This window comes from Nansenia antarctica (genome assembly GCF_963989245.1).
Source record: "Nansenia antarctica genome assembly, chromosome: 2".
NCBI lineage: Eukaryota > Metazoa > Chordata > Actinopteri > Argentiniformes > Microstomatidae > Nansenia > Nansenia antarctica.
The window spans coordinates 32,529,063-32,541,310 of NC_137675.1; the positions used below are offsets into that span (position 1 = coordinate 32,529,063).

Here is a 12,248-nt window from a genome sequence, read left to right on the forward strand (position 1 = left end):
CAAGTTCCTGGGGGTTCACATCACCAACGACCTCACCTGAGATGAACTCACTAACCAGGTGGTCAAAAAAGCACAACGTCGCCTTTTCCATCTCAGGTGGCTGAAAAACTTTGGCTTAGGGCCTAAGATCCTACCCATCCAACCCAGACCATCCTGACGGGTTGTATCACTGCCTGGTACGGGAACTGCACTGCCCAAAACAGCAAAGCGCTGTAAAGGGTAGTGCGAACAGCTGAGAAGATTAGCGGAGGTGAGCTTCCCTCCATCCAGGACACCTACAAGGACCGGTGTGTCAGAAAGGCCCTCAGGAATATTAGGGACCCCAGCCACCCCAATCAGAAACTGTTTGAGTTATTGCCGTCGGGGAAACGGTACTGAAGCCTTGGAGCTAAAACCCAGAGGCTGACAAATAGCTATTTCCCCCAAGCAATCAGGCTCCTGGTGGAATACACTGGAAGGGTGCAAGGGACTGCCACCCCCCAGCCAACCCCATGCTCACTGCGGAAATGAACATATTGCAGTAATATGGCTGCTGCACGCTACTGGTTTACTTGTGTACCATTGGACTGATTCACTGCTGTGCTGTATTGTGTTGTATTGTGTTGTATTGTGCTGTATTGTGTTGAATTGTGTTGTATTGTGTTGTATTGTGTTGTATTGTGCTGAATTGTGTTGTATTGTGTTGTATTGTGTTGTAGTGCCACTTGATTTCCTTGTCATTGTGGGATTATTTTTTTGCTTACATACGTTGCTTATTATTACTGTGTTATTGTTGTGTTTTTTCCCCTGTATCTGAATGCTGCAATGTCAATGTTGACGAACCAAAGCCAAAGAATTGTACTCTTGTGTACTTGTACAGTAAGATGTAATCAAATCTATTCTGATGTAGGCAGTAGGCAGCTTTGAGGAGGACCTTGTGGAGTAACTGTGAACTGAAACATGTTGTGAAAGCTGATAGGTAGAAGATTCCTCCAGTGTTCCCTGAGCTATAGTGGAACTCCGCCCACCTACTTCTGATCAATGTAAATGTATGTAAATAACGCTTTCTTCAAAATAAAAGCGCCCACGTTAAACTTGTGTAAGCGTTTAAAAATACTTGCTGAAGCAAGCCCAATAATAAGATACAAGATGTTTATTTGTCACTCTGGTTATACAAGTACAATGGTGTGAGCTGCTTTCACTGGGGGGCGGGCCTCCATTGAGGGTGCATAAAAGAAGACATAGAACATGACAACAAAATATAAGAGGCAACAAAAAGAAATTAAAATGAGCTAAAAATTATCGAATTATATATATTTAAGGCAAGAAAAATACACACACAAAATATACATTCAGCAGAATATGCACAGGAGTTGGATAGCACTTGTGTGTATGTCTGTGTGTGGTGTGCTTTTATGTGTGGTGTGCAGGGGGTGGTCGTGTCTATGTGTTAATCTGTGTGTGTGTGTGTGTGTGTGTGTGTGTGTGTTATTTATTTACCAGTCTTATGGCCTGGGGATGAAAGCTGTTCTTCAGTCTGTTGGTGTGTGTTCTAAGGCTCCTGTACCTCCTGCCCGAGGGCAGCAGGGAGAACAGGCTGTTGTAATAAGTATGAGCAATAATAATAGTTGGAGCTCACTAATAAATAGTAAAAGAAGTTCCAAAAGAAACTTTGTGGGCTTATTTTGGTAGTAGAAAAGGTTTAAAGATGTTTTGATAGATAGATTTGTGGAGAGGGTATCCAGTTGTGCGCTTGCAAAGTCTTATTTTGGCAGAGGGAAAGGTTTAAAGATGTTTTGATAGATAGATTTGTGGAAAGGGTATCCAGTTGGTTGATTGAGTGGTACATTTGGTTGGTTGACTGGATGAGAGGTTTTGAAGTTACAAAAAGCTTCATAGTTTAAAAGGTTTAATATGTATCAGAAAGCTTTTCATCAGGGTTGATGAATATTCTCTGGGTAATTGAAAGAAAATTAGATAGATTGGTTAGGTTAGTTGACTGAATGGATAGATGACAGAGAATGAGATAGATGAGAGAGGGTAGGTATAGAAAGATCAGAACAAGAAGTTAATACAGTACACATGGGTTATACTGAGTGAAGCAGTAGTGACTGGTGAAACCAGTTGTTCGGCCTACGTATAAGCAAGAATTCTTCAGACATGATGTTGTGTCATCAAACACTAAACACGTATTCATACTTTTTTATCATTCCTGTTGCATTGACCCCGAAGGTCATGGTGGCTGGTTGGAGCCACCTGTATGGAATATTCCACGGAATGTACACACACACACACACACAGGCATTTATCCATCAGTCATCGTAAGAAAAGTATGCATTATGACTTATGACTGCTAAGCCCTGGCCCGAGCATAGATTACTTTTTTATTGTTATGACTGATGGATAGATGATTCACTTAAACAAATGTATTTGTTGCAAGTCGCTTTGGATAAAGGCGTCTGCTAAATGTGCCTAAAATGTAAATGTACCCATCATGAGATGTTTCTTGCAGGAAAGCTGGGTGACAAATTATTTGTTTACTTGCATTCAGAGGTGGGAAACCCTTTTTCAAAGAGTGGAAGTACTAACCCTGTGCTAATTAGAATCAGCAGAGTTAGTGCATGTTGGTGGATAAGTTATGAACATGCACTAACTCTGCTGATTCTAATTAGCACAGGTAGGAGAACTCACTAGTGGCATAAGCTGGTTTAGTGCAGCCACATTTCACAGGTAGGTAATGGGTGGGAATTAGCCTATAGCTGGTTAACTCCACCCCAACCACCCACTCAAGACAACCACTCCCCCATTACACTACCTGTCATTCTGTCATCTGTCAGTGGGGTTGTCAGCTAACCCTCAGGAAAAAAAAACTTGCAGGGCTGACATGTTTAAATTGCTAAATAATAATAATAATAATAATAATAATAATAATAATAATTGATAATAATAATGATGATTATTGCCATGTGTGCCAAAAGTTTATTATATCCCATTATACAAGTACAAGAGAGTAAAATTCTTATGGCTTCAGTTTCAGTCAACATTGCAGCAGCAAGAGAAAACATAATGGCAATGGAAAAAATTAGGCAAGATACAATTGAGCAATACAATAATAGAATGGTAAAAAATAATAATGTTGTGTCCGTGTGTATGCATTTATCATTATAGTCCATAAAGCATCTAGTGGGACTTCGGTGTAGTTCCTTCCCATCCAATCTGGGAATCAAAGCTGTAATAAAAAAAGAAGACAGTACATTTAAAATGATTGCCCACTGTTACCAACACAACATTTTTAGGAAATACTACTATGTTGATAAAATAGAATTGCTAATACAATGACAATGACAAATACCTGAAGTGCTGACTCTCATCAAGGTGTCATCTCTCAGAATCTCTCACCTCGTCATTCTGTAACACAAATGTCAGGTCAGAGGTGTGGACACTTCGCTAGTAGGCTTGCATGTTTTTCATAGACTCTCATAGGGCGTTCGCGTTCGCGAACCAAGTCTGGAACCGGCGCGTTCAGACCGAAACTCAATTGGTTCGGAGCCTGAAAAGTTGGTTCGCAGCGGGAACCAGAAAATAGTGGTTCTCAAGCGCGAACCAAAACGTAGAACAGTCACGTCTTTAGTGGGTGTGTCATATTCTAGGCTGCAGAGACCAGCAAGAAGGAAGGAGACAAAATGTAATGTAATCTAAATCTAATCATTAGTGATCAAAAACAATATCAAAAGTTTCATCATTCTCTCTATCTTCCTCACATGCTCAGCAAACACACACACACGCGCGAACGAGAATTTCTATTCCAATAATGGAGCAGCTGATTAGTAAGAGAACGCCTGTAGAAAGTGTCTTGTGTTTTGTTTCATAGAAAATTGTGTTTATTTCAGATACTGTAGGGGAAGATATTATCCTAATTTCCAGTGAAGTAGCTGCCATCTAGTTGCGACATGTTTGTTTATCCCGCCCCTTCATCACCCAGCGTTGACGACGTCGATGGTTCTGGTTACACTGGTATGAACGCGGGCTCGTTCGCCAGACAGCACCAACGTTCGGAGGTTCCCGAACGCGAACCGGCACGGTTCTTTGCCGGTGTGAAAGCCCCATCAGTGTACTGTACTTGTTGAAGTCACAATGTATCTTTACTGTACGTTTCAAATTGATATTCATGCAAATATATTGACTTGTTACATTCATATTCATTGCACGTAGAGCGAGGCCGGACACGTTAAGCACAGTTCCCGATTCACTGGAGTGCTCAGTGGGTAACGTTCCTGATAAGTCCGATGGTTGCAATATCCATACAATGTACTATACACAAATACCCCCAAATAAGAGAATGTATTATTAAACCCTTACAGTGTTAGACTGAGCATAGAGGCAACAAATGCTTCAATAAATGGGGGACAAGTGGGTTGTTTAACACTGTACTGACTATCACCAGCATTCTGTTCTGAGCGGTATCGCGCACACACACACGTAGGTTATATCACAATATAGGTTATATCACAACATAGATATATCAATATCACAATATAGATACATCACAACATAGATATATATCACAATAGAGATATATCACAATATAGGTTATATCACAAGAGGTTGGAGGTTAAAGTCATGCAACAAATATCCACATAGAAATCCATCTCTGGTATTATGAGTCATAGGTGCAACCACAGCAACTATAGAATGTTGTCCTTCTGTCCATCTGACTGGTCTTCATTGATGATGACAGCTCTAAACATGTCTCAACATTCTATCTGATTACATCACAATTCATCAGCTCAGCTAGCCTGACAGAATGCAAATAAGAGAGGCAAAGTCACCGTTTTTTTTAAAGTGAAAATGTATCTTTTTATTGGTACCATACATTAATTAATTATCAAGGGCAGAAACTAACCAAATCAAAAAATATATATCAAACAAGGATTTCTCTACAGGGTTTGCTGAGGGTACAAGTCACCATTTTCTTTCGATTACAACTGTTCCTGGCAAGAATAGCAATTAAAATGGAAACATATCCACACATATTTTGACAGAGACTTGAATTGCCATTACAGAAAACAACAAAGCAACACTGCTACCAATTGAGTGCCTTTTGAGGAAATGGTAGACCTTCAGAGACTCCTGTCTATGTCGTCTGTCTAAAGAGCAGGTCTTATTGCCGCTGTGCATTTCCAAAGGAGCTAGCCAACACATGCACATTGAATCAAACCAATCACAACTCATGCCAAAATGAAGCGCCCATACATGTACTGGACCATTAAATCCTGATTTCAACTTGTATATCAAACCATGATAACTGAATAATTTAACTTCCTTGAATAAAGAGTCTATGAAGAGGACATTCAGAGCGGGGACACAGAACTGGATTGGAAGCTTGTCTGGAGATAGCAGTGTGCTTACAATTCAGAGGACTCTGTAAAACAACACAATGTATGTTTGATACCCAGAAAATAAATCGAAAAAACTGTAGAGCTGGAAAAACGCCGGCCTGACTGTTCAGCGGTGACTGTGTACCCTAGGGGTCGTCTTTTAATTTACACAAGTAAAAAAAAAAAAAAAGAGGGAGAAGAAGGGGAAGGTTCATGTGTTTTTTTCATCTTTTTGTTTCTTTCTATACATTAGATCAGGATGGCTTTAGGTAACTCTAAGTAAGAATACATATCATTACAGTCATACAGAACTTTGCTACTACCTTAAATATACAAGCACAAATACACAAAAACAGAAGTAAATCTCCAAAATGAACAAAAAAAAGAAGAAAGAAAAAAAAACATCCACACAATTATTTCTCTTTTAAACATAAAAGATAAAAAAACAAAGATAAAATATATATTTTTTTGGGGGGGGGGGGCACGGTAAAAGTCCTGTTGCTCCTTGGTCTGTAGCTTTTCAATATCGGTAGAAAATAAACAAAAAATAAAACAGTAACTGAAATGCAGGAACACAAATGAAAAAAAAAACATTCTAGGGAAATAGAGACTGGTATAAAACTCTTAAAATGTTGTGTCTTTAAATGCTTTCAGTTTAAAAGGATGGATCTTCAGCACTGTGATCAGAACGAGCTTGGACACTAGGGGTCCCAAGTTCCTTCATTCAAGGGGTTTGTGTGTGTGTGTGTGTGTGTGTGTGTGTGTGTGTGTGTGTGTGTTCAATATCTCTCAGAACAGAATGGTGGTGACAGAGCCCTAGTACCACAGGTAAGCTCTACTGGCAGTGTGTGTGTTTATGTGTGTATCAATATGCTCAAAACAGATCGGATTTCAACTCCAGTCCACAGCTTTTGTTCTGACTACGTCTCCAGCAAAAGTCTCTGCCTCTCACACACACACGTACACACACACGTACACACGCGCACGCACATACACGTATACGTACGTACACACACACACACACACACACACATACATACACACAGTGACCCACCCAGTAGCAGACATGGACCAGTTGAGTGGTGGTTCTTCTGAAGGTAGATGGGGTGAGTCGTCCCTAAGTGACTCCCCCAAACCCCCCCCCCCTCCCACGACAACCCTCTGCATTCCTTCACTACCCCCGGGAAGGGGTTAAAAGCATTCCAGGTGTAATGGAAGGGCTAGAGTTACCAGCGTACGTCTCCTAGTCCACATCCCTGTCCCAGGCCCGTGAGGAGCAGAGACAAGCCTCCTACTGCCTACACACCTCTTAGACAAGCTGGTCCTACTGCCTACACACCTCTGAGACAAGCTGGTCCTACTGCCTACACACCTCTGAGAGAAGCTGCTAGCATTAGCAAAGAGGCTGAGAAACACCACCCAACTTCTCAGTGGCAAAGATGGAAGTACCAACCAACTGGCTTTCACCTCTCCTAACCTTTCACCTCTCCTAACCTTTCACCTCTCCTAACCTTTCAGGTCTGCACAGACGGTCTGGTGAGAGAGAGGGCTTGGAGGTTGTATCTGGACAGGGTCAGCTCACACAAGTACACACTTTTGAGGATACTGAAAGGTGTAGAATTAGGTGTTTTGGACACGGCCATAGGGGTGTACGGGGGGGGCCCTGTTTGGGTGGTCGGAACGTTCCAGAGAAGAAACGTGCCATGTAGAACAGGCGCGAGTGTCTGTCGGGTGGACGTGGTGGGAGTCGACGTCAGAGATGGATAAGTTGTGTTTCGATCTGCTGTGTCCTGGGACCCGGTTTCACTAAAGCTCGGTCGAGCTTACACGGTACTTCATTTTATCTGTAAAAACCTCACAGCCCGACCAGAGTGAACAATTCTTCTGACGTAATGTGTTACGGGGGTGAAAAGCACTTTGCGGTTATTCGGGGGGCGGGGGGGGTTCTGGGGGGGGGGGTCTTGAGTCAGGGAGAGAAATAAAGAACCCACTGCTAGCAGGGAAGCTTTCAGGGGAAATCTGCCCCCCCCCCCCCCCACCCGTCCCTGCCCCCCCCCCACACACACACGCGCACACACACACACACACACACACACACACACACACACACACACACACACCCACACCCACACCCACACCCACATACACACAGTTGTTCATTTCAGCCCTAACAGGCTGCACCCTCTCGTTGGACAGCGCCCTCTACTGGGAGGCCTGGGAGGTGGGGTTGTCGCTCTTGCTCTCCTGGCTGGAGGGGGCCTTGTTGTTCCAGGGGGAGTTGGCCCCCAGGGCTGGGGAGTTGTTGAAGCTGTCCTCGTCGTCGATGCCGTTGGCCGCGTCGAACTGCGTGTTCTCCAGCCGCGTGATCAGCCGCTCGTCCTCGTCCCCGAACTCGCCCCCCATCAGGGTGGGCTCGCCCACCACCATCACGTCCTGCAAGGGAGAGAGAGAGAGAGACACCGTTATTTCTCTGTTACACACAAGTTCAACTTGACCCATATTAGGTGAGTGGTCTACCCCCCTGTCTGTAGGTCTACCCCCCTATCTGTCAATCTACAACCTGTCTGTAGGTCTACCCCCCTGTAGGAACACACCCCATTGCCGCTTGCAGTTATATTGACTATTATTCTTATTTATTTATTTTCTTTTCTGCCCTGGTGTGGGTGTTATGTTTACTGTAACGTGTGAAACATGACCAAGCAGACTGTCTGTGTCATCTGTGTTGTAGTTGTTCTGTATTGTATGCTGCTGCTACTGCTGCTGTTGTTTTCTCTGTAATACGACGCGGTCATTCACAAGTGCTTTACACATTTTTTTGTATAAAAATGCAATGAACAAAAGTAAACAAAATAAATAAATAATAAGCACTGTACACAACACAATTTACAGACACAGACACACATTCTAATGACACACAGCAACATACTGTACATTAAACCTAAATGTAAAGTAAACCTAAACCTAAACATTAAACTAAAACACCAACCCTCTGGCCTACCACCCCAGGTTCTACCACCCCAGGAGCCCTGCCTACCACCCCAGGTTCTACCACCCCAGGAGCCCTGCCTACCACCCCAGGTTCTACCACCCCAGGAGCCCTGCCTACCACCCCAGGTTCTACCACCCCAGGAGCCCTGCCTACCACCCCAGGTTCTACCACCCCAGGAGCCCTGCCTACCACCCCAGGTTCTACCACCCCAGGAGCCCTGCCTACCACCCCAGGTTCTACCACCCCAGGTTCTACCACCCCAGGAGCCCTGCCTACCACCCCAGGTTCTATCACCCCAGGAGCCCTGCCTACCACCCCAGGTTCGACCACCCCAGGTTCTACCACCCCAGGAGCCCTGCCTACCACCCCAGGTTCTATCACCCCAGGAGCCCTGCCTACCACCCCAGGTTCTACCACCCCAGGAGGTTCTACCACCCCAGGTTCTACCACCCCAGGAGCCCTGCACAGGATTCCCACACCTTCTGAAACATCAAATTCAAGCACCTTTCAAGGACTTTCAATCCTCAATTCCCTCAAATTCAAGGACCCAACACGGCATAGTTTGAGACAGAACTAGTTGACGAGCTAAGTAAAACAGAGGGGAATTCAAGCACTTTCAATGACCCATGTCTACCGGTATTTTCGTTTAAGACCTTGATTTCTTTTTCTCAAATTCACAAACTTTCAAGGATGTCAAGGACCCGTGGGAACCCTGATACATGTACAGTATAAGGACCCGTGGGAACCCTGCTGCAGGACTCACCGGGACCTGGCTGGACAGAGGGAAGCTGCTGGCGGGACTCTTCTTCTTGCTGTTGGTGTTGTTGTTGTTGTTCCCCCCGCCCGCACTCATGGTGCTGCCCCCTGACATTTTACGCTTCCGCCGCTTGTTAGGGGCTTGTCTCGCTGGCTCAGCTGGGGAGGGAGGGAGGGGGGGAGGGAGACGGGCCAGGTTAGTTCAGTTCATTTGTTTTAGTGTATTAGAAAAAAGATATCAAAGTACAGGTTAAAACATAAGGTATGTGCAGGTCAGGAGAGTATCGATGGGCTGAGAAAGGCTACCTTCCCTCAGCCAGAACAAAACTGTCCAATGAGAGGGTGTAGCCTGTTAGGGCTGAAATGAACAACTGTGTGTATGTGTGTGTGTGTGTGGGGGGGGGGGGGGCAGGGGGTAAGACCTGGGAACACCACCACTAGTGTGTCCTTGAGTAAGACCTGGGAACACCACCACTAGTGTGTCCTTGAGTAAGACCTGGGAACACCACCACTAGTGTGTCATTGAGTAAGACCTGGGAACACCACCACTAGTGTGTCCTTGGGTAAGACCTGGGAACACCACCACTAGTGTGTCCTTGAGTAAGACCTGGGAACACCACCACTAGTGTGTCCTTAAGTAAGACCTGGGAACACCACCACTAGTGTGCCCTTGAGTAAGACCTGGGAACACCACCACTAGTGTGTCTTTGAGTAAGACCTGGGAACACCACCACTAGTGTGTCCTTGAGTAAGACCTGGGAACATCACCACTAGTGTGTCCTTGAGTAAGACCTGGGAACACCACCACTAGTGTGTCCTTGAGTAAGACCTGGGAACACCACCACTAGTGTGTCCTTGAGTAAGACCTGGGAACACCACCACTAGTGTGTCCTTGAGTAAGACCTGGGAACACCACCACTAGTGTGTCCTTGAGTAAGACCTGGGAACACCACCACTAGTGTGTCCTTGAGTAAGACCTGGGAACATCACCACTAGTGTGTCCTTGAGTAAGACCTGGGTACACCACCACTAGTGTGTCCTTGAGTAAGACCTGGGAACACCACCACTAGTGTGTCCTTGAGTAAGGCCCTTAGCCCTAAGTTACTCCAGGGAGACTGTCCCTGTCATCTCTAATTGTAAATCGCTTTGGATAAAAGTGTCTGCTAAAAATGGTAAAAATGTAAAATGTGTATGTGTGTGTCCTACCAGGGGGAGCCACCATCCTCTGCCACTTCTGGAACAGGCAGGTCTTGAGGCAGTCTCTGGGACTCAGGCTGTAAGTCTTATGTCTGGACATCAGCTCCTGCATGGGCTCCAGAATCACACACAGCTGAGGAGAGAGGGAGGGAGGGAGGGGGAGAGAGAGAGAGAGAGAGAGAGAGAGAGAGAGAGAGAGAGAGAGAGAGAGAGAGAGAGAGAGAGAGAGAGAGAGAGAGAGAGAGAGAGAGAGAGAGGGAGGGAGGGAGGGAGGGAGGGAGGGAGGGAGGGAGAGAGAGAGAGAGAGAGAGAGAGAGAGAGAGAGAGAGAGAGAGAGAGAGAGAGAGAGAGAGAGAGAGAGAGACACACACTGTTTAAACATGTGGGGAGTGGAGTGTACTTTTGAAAAAGTCACCTGCCCTCACTCTGCCCTCACTCTGCCTCCCATCTCTGCTCCAGCAGTGCTCAGGGGAGCCATTTTAAAGCAAATAGGTCAAGTTTTTTTTACTCATTCGATATTAGTGACACGTTCACAATTAGATGGTCACAAGACCATTAAAAAGGTGAGACGACACTAGTGTAACATGCTAAATGGACAGAGTGGAGGGTGAGCTCCCTGAGAGGTGGGCCAGGAGGGAAGCACTTAAACCAACACACCAACTACACAGTAAGACACACACCAACTACACAGTAAGACACACATCAGTTGTGCAGGACTAGCCTACACCGAACGCAACATCTGCTTACTACGAAGCCTAGAGGTTTTATGAGGATCGGAGGGTCGCTGGTTCGATCCCCGCCTCAGGAAGGAGCTGCATGTGCCCTTGAGCAAGGCACTTAATCCCTAATTGCTCCAGGGGTGCCAACTATGTCTGACCCTGTGTCTAGAGCAAAAAAATAACAAATTCCAACAATTGACTGACAAGTTGACTGCATGGCAATAAATAAATCAGTAAAACGCATGACTAGACGACACAGCCAACACAACATCTGCTCACTACTGTATTGTGCGTCGCAGAGCCAGAGAGGGCGTCACGTTTGGTTTTACACAGGGTTACACCTTTCAAGGACTTTCAAGACTCAATTCCCTCAAATTCAAGGACCCAACACGGCATAGTTTGAGACAGACCTAGATGAGAATTTATGTAATAGGAACTATCCGCTCACAGACAACAATTAAAAAGCGAGGCATGAATGTGTGAACACTAGATGGTCTCTTGCCTTCTCTACCACAGCACAGCAAAACAATATATTGTGAAATATGTGTAAAGTTAAGCAATACAGAGACTTATTTACGAGCGAAGTAAAACATTTTTAGAGAGAGAGAGAGAGAGAGAGAGGGGGGGGGGGAATTCAAGCACTTTCAATGACTCATGTCTATTTTCAAAAACTTTTAAGACCTTGATTTTTTCCCCATCAAATTCACAAACTTTAAAGGATTTCAAGGACCCGTGGGAACCCTGTTTACAAATGATATGACAATATGTCTAACTGTGGATAGGCTGTATGTATGCCACAGTCACCATGCTGCCTCTGTGGTATATAACCAGTCCATTTCAGAGGAACTAAGCATAATCATCTTCCATATTCCATTAGAGGCATCTAATCATAGGCAGACAACGTGGCCTGGTGAAATGTAACCCTAATGCCTGATGGGACATTTTGGTCGTCGTCAGGATTTGGCCATTTCTTTTTTTTATTTTCTTTAGTGGGGCAGCACTCTTCTACTTTAATTGTTTTCTTGGATAGAGACAGTGGAGACAGACAGGACAGTAAGGAGGAGAGGGTATGTCAGCAGGGCATAGGCCGGATTCAAACCATGCTGACATGGTCATAAAATGTGTATACATATTATGTGTGCCTTAACACTAGAACCGCCAGAGGGCGCTGTATACCTAAAACCGCCAACAGGGCAAATTGACGTCTGTGCCTGGCTACGGCATTTCTAG

General features: G+C 45.0%; 1 protein-coding gene across 5 annotated transcripts in view; it reads right to left on the bottom strand.

Annotated features, from left to right (window-relative positions):
- Positions 1-7,416: 7,416 nt before the first annotated feature.
- ldb1b (LIM-domain binding 1b) overlaps positions 7,417-12,248 on the bottom strand; it is a 72,320-nt gene continuing 67,488 nt past the window's right edge. For all 5 annotated transcript variants that reach the window (XM_080522499.1, XM_080522497.1, XM_080522496.1 and 2 more), the window contains 3 exons: positions 10,309-10,432; positions 9,110-9,261; positions 7,417-7,790 (listed from right to left, as the gene is read on the bottom strand). In XM_080522499.1, coding sequence (XP_080378625.1) covers positions 7,560-7,790; positions 9,110-9,261; positions 10,309-10,432 — 507 coding nt within the window. In that variant the 3' untranslated portion in view covers positions 7,417-7,559. The remainder of the gene's footprint in view (positions 7,791-9,109; positions 9,262-10,308; positions 10,433-12,248) is intronic.